The sequence below is a fragment of the Mustela lutreola genome, chromosome 8 (assembly GCF_030435805.1).
Source record: "Mustela lutreola isolate mMusLut2 chromosome 8, mMusLut2.pri, whole genome shotgun sequence".
NCBI lineage: Eukaryota > Metazoa > Chordata > Mammalia > Carnivora > Mustelidae > Mustela > Mustela lutreola.
In genome coordinates this window covers 82,258,415-82,272,024 of record NC_081297.1, presented here as the reverse complement: position 1 = coordinate 82,272,024, position 13,610 = coordinate 82,258,415, and the positions used below count along the sequence as shown (strand labels likewise).

Genomic DNA, 13,610 nt, shown 5'->3' with positions numbered 1-13,610 from the left:
TCTGCTGGCCCTTCTTAAAGGCCTTAGGGAGGCCCTTCCTAAGACACAGCACAAATATGTGACGTGGGTGGCAGGTGAAGAGTCAAGTGAACAGAAGTTTATTTCTTGCTCTACCATTAAGAAAAAATGCTTTAGAGGAGGACAGGATAATTAAAATTTTAAAAGTCCCCCCTAACTTGGACAAAGAATAACTTATATTTTGCCTAATTTTGTTAATAATTTATCATTGTTTTTATGACATACTGTCATTCATATGTATGATTTCCTGATCAAGATCTAACTTGCACAAAATATGAAAATGATAATTTATGTACTTTCACATTACTTCCACATTAAAAACAGAAACTAGGCGTTGTAAAGCTTATGCCGTTTATCATGGAATATCGGTAAGTATTTCGTATCTGGAAGATCTATATTCAAGGGCTCTGTAAGCTACTTATTAGTTGTATGATTTGGAAGAAGTTCCCTAGATAGGTGAGTGTATCTCCCATTGTACCTGGCACTTAGTAGGACCTGAATCGTTCCCCCTCACTTGTGGTTTTAAAGAAACCTGAGAATATAGAGGTTCATGAGGACACAATGTTTCCTTCTGCTTTTGAAATAAAAGGGAGGCATTGATTTCTTGATTCCGTTTCACTTGGATAAAACAGCTTCTTTTTAAAAAAATATTTATTTGAGAAAGAAAGTGAGAGAGGTGTGCGGTGTGTGCGGTGGGGGGAAGGGGAAAGGAGTGGGAGAGCGAGAATCTAAAGCAAGCCCACACCCAGCACAGAGCCTGAGAGGCTGGGCTCCATCTCATGACCCTGAGATCATGACCTGAGTGGAAATCAAGTCGGACGCTTAACTGACCAAGCCAACCAGGTGCCCCCAAACAGCCACCTTTTTTCTTAGCAATAGATAATTCTTAAGTTATAATAATTACCATTACTTTTAAAGAAATGTAATTTTATGTCACTGATATGCAGACCTTTCCTCTTTGGCATCTTTTAAAGAAAAAAAAGGATTTTTAAAATATTAAACACATAAAACACAAACCAGTAACTACAAAGTCCCAATGAATCCTGAAAATTTATTACTTGGGAGAATATCAGAGATCAATCCTTTGTTTTACAGCTCATGATAATAATCAGAAAATATACATTTTGAAATGAAAGTTGAAAAAAGAATAATTACATATAATACATATTACAGATATTTTATTGGTACATAAGCAAAGCAGTACTAAAAGCATATTTATGTGTCCACAGTAGTGAATGTGGCAATTTTCTGTTTAAAGCTGCAGCAACTCAAATCCTCCTTGGGTCAATAAAGAAAGACAGATTGGAAATATATTTAGGGCTATCACCATGTCTGGCTGTAAACCTATTTTTTAATCTTTCCCTCCCCCCCATATATATATGTATATACTTTATTGCCTTTATATTTCTGCTGGTTTAATATAATTAGTATACTAAATAGTTATCTGCATTTATTTGGTTTCTAAAAATATATAAAATGCATTGGAATAGAGCTCCTGCAGCTTTCAAGCAGTCAAGTGTCTGGGCATCGAAAGCTTATTCTGGAAATGTAAAGCAGCAATACTGAATAAATAGTGATTGTTTTGTCTCCTCCACACAGCTGATGGCCTTCACCCAAAACTTAAAAATACTGTAGCAAATAGTATAAACATGCAAAAAAATGGACATAATATAAAAGTAACACTTATGAGCTAAATTTTAATACAATAGAGATTAATAAAGACAACTTTAGGTAGAAGAGGGATGGGAACACAGCATTGTTATCTACATATAAATTAAGGCCCAATTTTTCAAAGGCAATGCACACAGGGAAATGCCCATCTGCCCACATCCTTTGCACACCTGAAATCAAGAGTTTTTGTCTTTTCCATAAAATTTCCACAATCCGTTATTATAGTTCTAACTTGGAGAGATGTTCACAGAAATGGCTTTAAAGGTAGTTTCTTTACTCGAAAGACCATTTTTCTCTTATTCACAAAGAAAATGTCCTTTTAATGCAGATACAAAATTTATTTATGCTCTGGAAGCAAGTTCTTTATTTGTTTTTCTTAAACACTATGAATAATCACATTTCACACCATAAATTCTGTATTTTTGCTGTTTTAGCTCAATTTTGTGATTAATTTGAACTATGGGAATTGATGATTACTTCAGGAATGACTGAGGGACTTAAATGGGTAATTTCTATTAATACCAACCGAAGTCCCACATATAAATTCCCTGTGCATCAGGACAAAAATCATGCTAATAAATCAAAACACTCATTGAAAAAAAAAAAAAAGCTCATAGAAAAAAACAAACAAACTGAGGAAGCCCACTATGGATCATTCTCTGAGGATGCTAGACACAATGCTATTTCAAATCATTCCTTGGTAAGAAAAAAAAAATTCTCTTCTAATGTAGTTAATACTTAAAGGAAATTATAATGAAACAACTTGCAGAATAATAATAATAATAACAACAATTAAAAAACCCTTTAATCTAGTTTAGTATTTAGAACCTGAATATTCCCCCAGATGCAAAATTTTATATTTGGTATTTTTATATATCATTGCCCACTGTTCTTGCCCTGCCCCCCCAGCCCTGAAATGTATCCAAAAGATGTGGCATTTACTCTAACTCCTCTGTGTTCACAATAGGAATAGACTATATTATTTTTAAGATGTTCTAAGGGAAATGAGTTTTCTTTCTTCTATTTTAAAAAGACTTAGAAAATATTTCTTAGAGATGTTCTTTCAGAAGTAATGTGACTGATTAAAAAGTATAGCTGCTCAATATATTTATCAAATTCACATTTGTATATTCTTCGCCTCTAGGAAATAGTATTTCTATCTGTAATTAGGTCCATAAAGATTATTTGGCATTTGGAAATTCAGAGGAAGTTGTCACAACGCTGCCAGTCTTAAAGTTATTAGATTAATGTTGATAATAATTTACAACAATTAAGTTGGACATTGACTTTGTGTTTTTGATGGCATGCCAAGGCATCTTTGCAATTAAAAACTGCAATGTTTAATATATCTTCAGTTTAACATTTTGATTTAAATAGAATGTGATTGATTTATAAAAATGTTTTTCTTTGTGAATAAGATCTTAATTTCTCTGAATAACAATAACAAAATGACTCTTGGTATAGGATGGAACCCTTTAAAAATAAGGCATATATTGGGCATACATAAATCATGACCATCACAAAATCTATAAAGTATCTTATTTTTAATTCTAATTTTTAAATATATATAGATATGAAATAACTATTATAAATTGAGAACAAATCTGTATAAGTTGTAGTTATGTAGGTTATTCCTCAAGTTATTTGCAAAATAGTATCATGGCAAGGTCAATTTGATAACTCCAAGAACCCAAAGAAAATACTATCTTTAGTTGAGGTCTGCCATTTAGCTGGACTAGAAAAGGCAACTCTGCATTATTACCTTCAGTTTTCTAGAAGCTTCTATATATTTTCATAGCCATTCTTAAAATTTTTCATTGGAAACCTAAATGCAGCATTCTCAGCATTCACTTAAATAAGTCAAATGTGTTAAAACATCCAAAGTTGCCCTCATGCATAAGATATGACTTACATCTTTTTATTGTTACCATGGCATTAATATACTAATCCACTTTTACTTTGTTGCATGAAAGTAATACAGAGAATACAGTTTCCTCAGAATTAAAAACTACTTTAAATTTCAGGTTAAGGTCTTACTTATGTTGTACCAAATTTTGATCAGAGGGAAAGTAAAAATGGCAAAATGGTATCTGACCACATCCATCCAGATACTACTTGTGAATCTCAGTTAAGTCCCTATTCATGGGAGAGGTGTCGACTCATTTTTGGTTTTATAAATAAATAAGAAAATAGAGGTACAATTGGGAGACTCATATCCTGTAAAAGCCAAGCTCAGAAATGAAAAAAAAAAAAATTTAACTTTATTTCCTTTGTAAAAAATACCTAACTCCAATGTACTTTCTATCTAAGTGATTGGAGAAATGGCGACAATCTATAAAGTACAGAGGAAATTATGTGTAAGCGGGAACTTACCCATGGGTGCTTACATCAACAGACTATACATACCTAAGTGGGTTAGTTTAAAGATCTATCACTTAAAGTAACCTTTCTGAAGCAGATCAACTAGATATCTCTTACTTACGTATCATGGCGACTCTGAGGATCCATGAGATTAAAACGATTAAGGCAGGGCAGGAACAAAACACATAATTTATTAGGAAACCCCATGCCTGTTTGGACAGATGATCTACCAACTACACTTCTGTTTAAAGTGTCTGAAGTACCGCAAATCTTTTAAATCTACAATTTACTCTTTTGGGTATGTGGTCATTCATATGCTGGAAATACTGTAAAGAAAAGATCCAAGTCCAGATGAAAACTAAAACCTGAATTATTTTGTCTAATGAGGCAATGGCTAAGAGACGTACACAAGCTAAACACAAGTGGGTTCCTCTGGAGTTAGGGCAGACGCTGGAGCTCCCTATGGCACTCGCAGAGCTGTAGGCCAGCAGGTACGGATGGACACTGGTGGCGTGCACACAGTCATAGTCACACAATTCAGAATGTAACTCAGTCACAGGATAAGTAGTAACAAAAAATATGAAAACAACAACATTCACCCACTAATCGGTTATATGGAATAAATTAAACTAAGTCAGTCACATATTTCTCTTCGCTCTTAAGTCATGGTTTTATTTACGTATACGCACAGCAGAATACTTTCCTAACTCTCTCAAAATGCTACAAATAAAAATGAAGGCTTTGCATTACAGCTGCTGGACAAACACGTCAACACTGTCGATGTGTGTGAAAACACAGTTTCTTTGTTCTTTAGCATCAGTGCACAGGGTATGGCTCCGAGTGGTATGCAATTTAGGACAGAAAAAAGAGACGGTGGCTTGTGAAATAGATCCTCTGTTCATCATTGGCACAAATCAAAGAAGGAATTCTTACTGTCCTTGGTACCTTTATCGGGTCTCTCCCCTAAAGACAGATAATGTTATACGTAGATGCCCTCAGGATTGAAACCAGACGAGATAGGATTCTGCAGAATACGAAGATTACTGGGGAGCTGCCGAGATGGACCAGGTCGCTTCAGGGACCCGGACTGGAAGGGTGCTTCTACACAGAAAACAAAGAAAACCATTTGGTGTACTCAGCAACCTGAAGTAGACAGCAACACGAAAAACTAGAACTTTTCCTGCTCTCAAGAGCCAAAGAGCAAACTGTAGAACTTGCTCCCCATGAGGTCTGGGATAAGAGGAGAAGACTCTTCTTGACCCTCTCTGTTGACAAAAATAGTTTTCAGTGATTTCAACACCTTTTTAAAAAGGTGAGCATTCTCTTTCTCTTTCTTGGTTGTTCAGATGATACACATCTTTTAAATATCAGCACAGATTAATAATAAAGACTTCTAGGAGAGGAAGAAGGGGCATAAGGAACAGAAGCTAATAAAACTCAACAGACAATAGCTCATACATCTGGAAAAGGTTTCTTAAAGAAGCAGTTAAAACAATGACGTAAGATCTGGGGATTACATGCCCACCTATGTAAATCAACAACCTAGATATTATTGATTTTTCCCAGAAGCATGAAGCATGCCATTTTTTCTTTTAAGTGGCCTAGGCTTTGAACAGTAGGCTCACATTTTAACTGAATACAAGTAGTTCCTTCAAAGCTAACCAGTGGGAATAAAGTAAAGAGAGCAGAATTCTCAACACCTTACCCCTTTCTATGTCTGCGTGTGAGGCATCTACTTCAATGGGCTCCGCGGGCAAAACAGTAACTTTTGTCCCCGTCTGTTGGATAAACTGCTGGAGGTTGACTTGCCGTAGCTCTTTAGTCAACTGCTCCAGTTCTTGTTCTTTGTCCTAGATGGAAGTTAAAATTTGTCTTTTTATTTGAAGAGTCACTCTTGGCCCTCTAAAGACATCCCGGTGATAGTCCATCTGCTTTAGGGGCTGGATGTGTGATCGTGCTTTCCCAAGAACACCGTTAGCAAACCCAGTCAATGTTGCCACAGTGGGCTAAAAAGAGGTCATTTCTGCTTTGGGGCACAGGCCAAAAAATAAGCAAATAAAGGACACAGCGTCTTTAGTCTGTCCTCTTTAAGGTGATGCTTTCCTCTGTTAGGAATACACTATGCACCTGATGAAATAAATCTATCTGTAAACTTTAATCAGTAAAATACTAGTTTTCGTCCATCCCAGTGTTTACGGCAATCTTGCTTTAAGTGTTCACAATTAAATTTCCTTAATGAGTTCATAGATGGCTGCAAAAATTAATAGTCATTTGGTCCATGAGATTCAGAGAAGTTTTTGTTTTTGGTAAACTGTTTTAACTTTTCATGGGATTCATCACTGAGATACATATTAGAGCATGAGGAAAGCAAGAGTCCCACAAGATTTTCGGTGTGAGGTTCTTAAGTCCTTGGCAAGGACAGGTATGAGAACTGAAAATCCTTAAAGAAAGGAGATCAAATTTGGACAGCTAGAAAGCTCAAAAAGCACAGAGAGGCATCCTGTGATTTGAATGGATGTTCTTTTTCCCTTTACTGCACCAGAGGAAAAAGTGGCAAGGCCTCACCCAGGCTGAGTGTATCTGAAGACTGGTAGGGGTAGGAAGAGATACCAGAAGTGAGTGGTTGTTTCCTCCACTTACTTTGAGTGTAGGGGGCACTAGAGATATGTTAGTTTGATTATGAGATACTTCCCAACGAGAATTACTAGCAATGACTATCATAAATTACTGTTTCCTGTAAATAATATCAAAGGCAACACAACTTCCAACTGTATCCTTTTTAAGGGTCAGAATGGATCCAAATAGTATAATACTGAAAAATCAGAGGTTAATAACCTTCTACTTTTATGGAATGAGAAATTCTTGATTTTCAAAATTTTGGTGGTAATTTTACCTCTTGACTATTGTTAGTGGCATAGAATAGAAATCATGTAAGTTCTTGAAACCTCAGCTTTCTCTGCTTATAGAACTGTTCACATTCTAAAGTAGCTCTGCTCAAGCTTCCATGTACACTGGTACTATCTGGAAATACTTTCACAACAGAGATTCTGAATTTTTAACAAGCGTGCCCTGAACTACATGCTTTGAAGAGCAAGCCTCTAAGCAGCACTGGCCAATACAGCAACTACCAACGAGCACTTGAGATGTGGCCAAATGTAACCAAACCCCAAAATTTAAATTTAGTATTTAAAAATTTATTTAATATTAATATTTATTATGTTAAATATTATTTATATGTAGTATATTAAATATCCTCTTTGCAACTCCCCTAACATCACCATATTTTCAAGAATGGGTATCTGAGAAATACAAGTTGAGTGATGAGGATCTAATGGCAAAATATAAATGTTCTTGTATGTGAATCAGGAAGAGGGGAAAATCAGAGAGAAACTTTTGTGCCCCTCTCCTTAGGAAGGTAAGTAATATGGAGAAGAGAAGGGGTCTATTTACATCTTGGGAAAGATGGGGTGAACCACAATGGAGAAGTAATAGATAAGCAGTCAACTAGCCGCCCAATCCTTGGTAAACCAATCTGCAGTAATCTCTTTTGGCTTTGATTTCCTTATCTCTAGGATGAGAGAAGGTCAGATTCATTATCTCATCATTAGTGTCCATTCCAGCTCTGAGATTCTATTCTCTGTATCCCATTACCTAATGTTACAACTGCCAGAGTAAGAGACCTCTTTCTGTGGAGCAAGAATCAGTTGTGGCTTTAGTGCTCCTGTTTGTTGTGGTCTCACATCTTAGCTTTGTCATAAGTCACAGAAATTCTATGAAACTTATACATCAAAGTAGGTTTCTAACTTTTTAATTTATTTGACAGACAGGACCACAAGTAGGCTGAGAAGCAGGCAGAAAGAGAGGAGGAAGCAGGCTCCCCGCTGAGCAGAGAGCTCGATGGGAGGTTCAATCCCAGGACCCTGGGATCATGACCTAAGCCTAAGGCAGAGGCTTTAACCCACTGAGCCACCTAGGTGCCCCAGTTTCTAACTTTAAATGTAAGAGAAAATGGACAATATTCAAGAAAATGCCAAGAATATATTAATTCTTTTAAACAGATGAAACCTTTCTATAGAAATGTTCTTACCTGTAATCGTTTGGTGGCTTGTCCAAGAGATCTTTCTACAGCTTTAATGCCATTTTCTAACCTCAGACTCTGTTGGCCTTGAATGTCGATTTCTCCCTTGACCTTACCAATCTTTCCTTTAACCTCTTCTTCATTGACTTGTGCCTCCTGAACTTCCCGTTGGAATTTTTCTGCTTCAAGACCACTTTCCATAGTCTGGATCTGAGCCAAATAGTCCTTTAATTTGCTCTCACATTCTGTTATTTTCTGTCTTATTTCTTGAAGTTGATCCTTCAGCTGTTTTTCATTTTCCTGTTCAATCTGCAATTCATTTTCCCAAAATTCTTCCTCTTCAATTTCGACATCATTTCTTTTGATCTTTTGTTCCAGGCGGACAATTTCCTCTTCAAGGTTAGAATTATATTTTTGCTCCCAAAATTGTATTTCAATTTCATTTGATTCTAGCTCTTTCTCAATGGATTGAAGCTTCTCTGTCTGCAATCGGATCAGCTTCTTTAATTCATCTGCTGTTGTCTTGCAGTTGTTCAGCACCTTTTGCTTAAATTCAGTTTCTTTACCCTTTCCAAAAATGTCCATTAATCCTTTGGCACCTCCTGTAAATGTTAATGATTTCCTTTTAGGTTCTCTCCTTTTGATTGATTTGTCAATCTGAGGCCTCAGTTTAGCCAGTGGGGGCAAACTCTGCCTATATAAAGTTCTCTCCGGAATTCGAGCCACACTGTCTGAAGTGGGTCGCTCACTAAGAGATGGCCCCGTCCGACGTAAAATCAGCTGTACATCACTAGCATACTGCCCCCATTTGTTTAAGGATATGATAGGATTTTCATGAGGTGCTAAGTGTCTTTCAGTATCTCTCCATTTTTCTATAAGAGTGTACCTTCCTGTTCGACCTAGATAAAAAAGACAAGAATAAATTGTCAAAGTGGAATATGTGATAGCCAAAATGATGCAACAGAGGACACTATTTGATAACTGTGTCTTCTTGATTAGAAGCCAAGTCCAGTCCATGCTGCCTTTTAAACTTCTCTTGAAGACAAAAAAAAAAAACAACCCCTAAAAAACAAAAAACCCAAAACCAAACCAAAAGCAACAAAACAAAACAACAACCACCACCAACTTCTCTTGAAGATATGTTAACAGTATAAAACTATGGCATGTGAATTACATATATCCATCTGATTTGCTTAGAAATTGAACTTTATACTTTAAACCTCCATGAGACTCTTACATTCTTATCAAATGCCCGATTGCCTAGACCTTCTTGTTTGGGGCAAGACCTCCAGCTGAAACAAAGGACGACACCAGAATGCCCCACTGGAAGCCATGAGGGCCTGGTCCCAGGAGCTAGGTAGAACTTCAAAACTTAATTTCCACTTCGTGAATCCCTTTGGTTTCTCTGCATATTAAAACTCAGGGAGGTTGGAAGCCCCATTTTACTCCTGAAGGGAAGTATGGAGCCAATGGATAACTCAGCTCACAGGGGTCTGTACAGGTCTTTCCTCTGTCTTTGCATGAAGGCTTGGCCAACTCATAGCTCACACAGCTGGTATCTTTCTGAATACCTGTGGTAAATAAAAATCACCTCAGTGAAAATGATCCTTGAAAATAATTTTGTATAAAAATAGGGGCCCAAAGAGAAGTCTTCTACAGTTTTGGTAGTTGTTAACTTCAAAGATTCTTGTTTAAAAAAATAAAAAAATGCAAAACTAATAAAAAACAAAAATAATAAAATCATATTTAAGTAGAAGTTATACTAAACCTAACTGGTAATTACAGAAGATCAAGTTTCAGAAGACAGTATGGTATCATTAACTTGAACACACTTCTTAAATATTTCACATTTAAAGTGGGTGGGTCAGATGGATTACATTTTGTTAAAAGTATCTGCTGGACACCTAAAAGTAAATAATTGTTACTTGTCTATTATATCTCAATAAAAAAGTCTCCATTACTACTTATCATTATTACAAGGAAGAAAATACTGATGCTGTCATCTTGCAATTACAACACTGATATATACAGCTATTGATTTATCCTCTTTTTAAATTTCATGAGCTTCTGAACCAATAGTAGTTATTTTCTCAGTTATCAGGTCAATAAATGCAGGTCTAGATACATATATATGCGAATATCTGTGTATGTAATTCAGAAGTAGTACATTAAGAGTGATATGGCTCTACATGAATGCATATGTTCTCATTTACAGAAACTGAATCTTGGGTACAGCTGACAAGTTGCAGCTTGTGAAGCAAACAGATCGGAGTTTTAATCCAGGGTTTTAATTACCTATTGGATAAACAGCCCAAGTTCCCTTCTAAAGTGGAGATACCACCAGTATCTCACAGGCTCTGAGAGCAAGAGTCAGGCATCATAAGGTCTATCACCATTGCCTGGCCCATGGTAGGTATTCAATCAATACACAGTAGCCATTATTAATTTAAAGCACTGTTATTCAAGTAACAAGATGGCTGACCAGAAACCTCTCATAACTATAAGCTGACTTAAAAAAAAATCCTCAAGCAACTTTTAGCAACTCCCAACAATATAACACTGGAAAGAACAGCTCTGCAGTTGGAAGGCCTGTGTTCAAGTCTGGCTCTGCCAGCTAAGTAAATGACTTGCACAACTTATTAAATTTCCTTTGGCTTCCATTTTCTCATCTATAGGGTGAAAATAGTATTTTCTTACTGACAATGTTGTTGTGAGAGTCAAGTGAGATATAAAATATAAAATTATTTTCTAAAATTGAGCACTTCTATACAAATGTTAGTTGTTACTACTGTCAAAATATGTGGGCAGGGGCGCCTGGGTGGCTCAGTGGGTTAAAGCCTCTGCCTTCAGCTCAGGTCATGATCCCAGGTCCTGGGATCAGGCCCCACATCGGGCTCTCTGCTCAGCAGGGAGCCTGCTTCCTCCTCTCTCTCTGCCTGCTTCTCTGCCTACTTGTGATCTCTGTCTGTCAAATAAATACATAAAATCTTTAAAAAAAAATATGTGGGCAAACAAGGGGGAATGAAGAAGAAACCCTACATATAGTAGATTGACTTCTTGGAATAAAAAATATTTCTAGTTGATTTTTCAGGTTAAAAATTACTGTAACTACTCCAAGAAAAAACACATGACAAATCTGCAAGGTTAAAACTGTTCCATGTGTACACACTGCTTCAAAGAACACAGCACTTTGTGTTCTTGGCTTTGCTGCCTATCAACTACTTTTAGAATCTCTTCTCTGGAGCTCTGTGTCCTCATCGGTAATGTGAGGGGTTAGAATAGAACAACAGAGCCTTCTCTTAATTCTCTACGAGGCCAATGGAGCATCTTGAAAAAGAAAATGGAATCATTACATTAGATGAGTTATATTAACAATTTAAAAAACCCCAATTTAGCCATAATTAAATGTGAAGCTGATTTTTCCAATGCTTAATGGTACTGCTGCCCTAGGAAAGTATCTTAGTAGAAGATTATTTAGAATTGCTTCTACTGCCAGTTTTCCCTTTTTGTTAAATAACACATATTTAGTGCAATTAGGCAAAAAGAAAAAAAAAATCCTATCCAGCAATATAAAAAAGCTTTTATAAAACATAAATGAATTAATAGCTTTGATTTTATTATAAAAATTAGGTTTTAGATAGGTTATGTAAAAGCTAAATCCCATAATCATTATTCTTAATACTATGCTTGGCAAGGCCCTAAAGATCCTATTTCATTTGGAGAGATTCAAATTCCTCCGGCAAAACTCCTTTTCAATGCATTTTATTAAATGGATACATGTAGTTATACCTGGCACACTATCTTGATAGACCCCTAAGAATAACAAAAAGGAGTATCTATCCATACCCACCTATCTACATATCTGCAGCATTTGTACTTAAGGCTATTTGCACTACCTAGAAATGTATGCCATGTAAGTAATGGTACAAATATAAAATACTGACTGTACTTTTGAATAGTTGAAGCAATTGTGTGATCTCAAGGATCATTAACCTCATATAATAAGGAAAATCACATAAAGAGACTTTAACACATTAGTGGAATCTTACTGGATGACTGACAAAAGGAAATAGGGTAACAGATTACTCTGACTCAATTTAAAGAAGAATAGTATGTGTAACTGGAGTATTATGAAGTTTTTGAAAATATACACCAAAACTCAAATACGGGTCACCCAAAAACATTACGCCCTTATTTCAACCACTCTTTCAATAGGGCAAACTTTTTTAAAAAATAATTTTGGGAAATTTCTTAGAGCCATAGAACAAAATCATGATTTAAAAGTCACATCTTGTTATTTATTCAATAAATCTATACTGAACACCAAATATCTGTCAGAAATAATGTTAGGCCCTGGGGGTTCTATTAATCATCAACCCTCTTGATAAGATTTAGTTTTAACTTACATTTGTTTTTTTCTTCAGCTTCAAATACTTATTACCCAAAGATGAATACTGTACATTATTCAAAAGAATATGACAATATGACAGAGAGTTTGCATTAATCTCTTATGAATTTATGCTAACATATCCTCCTGTTTCTGGACATATTAGAAGTAGTAACAGGTCATTCTTAATCATGAAAAATCTATCTAAGCACACTGAGCTTTTCTGATAACAGATACTTTGCTCCTTGAGCTATATAAACATTTTGGATTCTTATATAGACTCCAGTAAACATAACTAATCCTTCTCACTTGATCTTAGCCAAAAGGCTGAGAAGCGATATAACTAATCCTTCTCATAAAGACTTAGAATTATTACAAGGAATTTTGATCACTGTAAAAGAAATTACATTGTATCATTTTATAGTCTGTTAAACGGTTTTGATGCTTACACATATATATGTATGTAAAAATAAAAAATATATTAAAAATAAAAATATATAATATATATGTAATCCTAATTGGTTTTATGAGATAGGCAGTATAGCTTTATGATCCTCAACTCACTAGTGAAGAAATCAAAGCTTAAAGAATTTAAAGCAATCTTCCAAACACATCCAACTATCCTGCAAATTTATCAATGAATTTTCTAGAAGTCCTGAATGTAGCAATTAAGATCACTTTTAACCACGGAATGTTCATTTCATGATGACAGTGTCAGAATGTAAATATCTCTGAGTATAACCTATCAGCCAGCTGTGTACAACTCTTAGCTAAATCATTTACAGTTTATTTTCCCAGTGTGTTGATGAGTCACAGAATTATAATGTAGTCACAGAATTACTGCATATTATTTTAGGAACTATGTAAGATTATATGATAAGTTTACTACTATTAAAAAATAATGAAAACATAAAATTTATTGATTTCATAATGATTATTATTTACTTTGCCTATATTTGCTAGGCACTATGCTACTTACTTTGCATAAATAATATTAACCAAAATAACAGCTAGCACTTATCACTATAGACCAGTAAGATTTGGAGGATATTTTGTTAATATAGAATAATCTAACCCATCCTGTCTGATGCATGC

The 13,610-nt window shown here is 35.4% G+C and overlaps 1 protein-coding gene across 6 annotated transcripts in view; it reads right to left on the bottom strand.

Annotated features, from left to right (window-relative positions):
* Positions 1 to 1,049: 1,049 nt before the first annotated feature.
* Positions 1,050 to 13,610, bottom strand: part of RASSF8 (Ras association domain family member 8) — a 142,412-nt gene continuing 129,851 nt past the window's right edge. For all 6 annotated transcript variants that reach the window (XM_059185817.1, XM_059185815.1, XM_059185814.1 and 3 more), the window contains 3 exons: positions 8,138 to 9,027; positions 5,756 to 5,900; positions 1,050 to 5,151 (listed from right to left, as the gene is read on the bottom strand). In XM_059185817.1, coding sequence (XP_059041800.1) covers positions 5,030 to 5,151; positions 5,756 to 5,900; positions 8,138 to 9,027 — 1,157 coding nt within the window. In that variant the 3' untranslated portion in view covers positions 1,050 to 5,029. The remainder of the gene's footprint in view (positions 5,152 to 5,755; positions 5,901 to 8,137; positions 9,028 to 13,610) is intronic.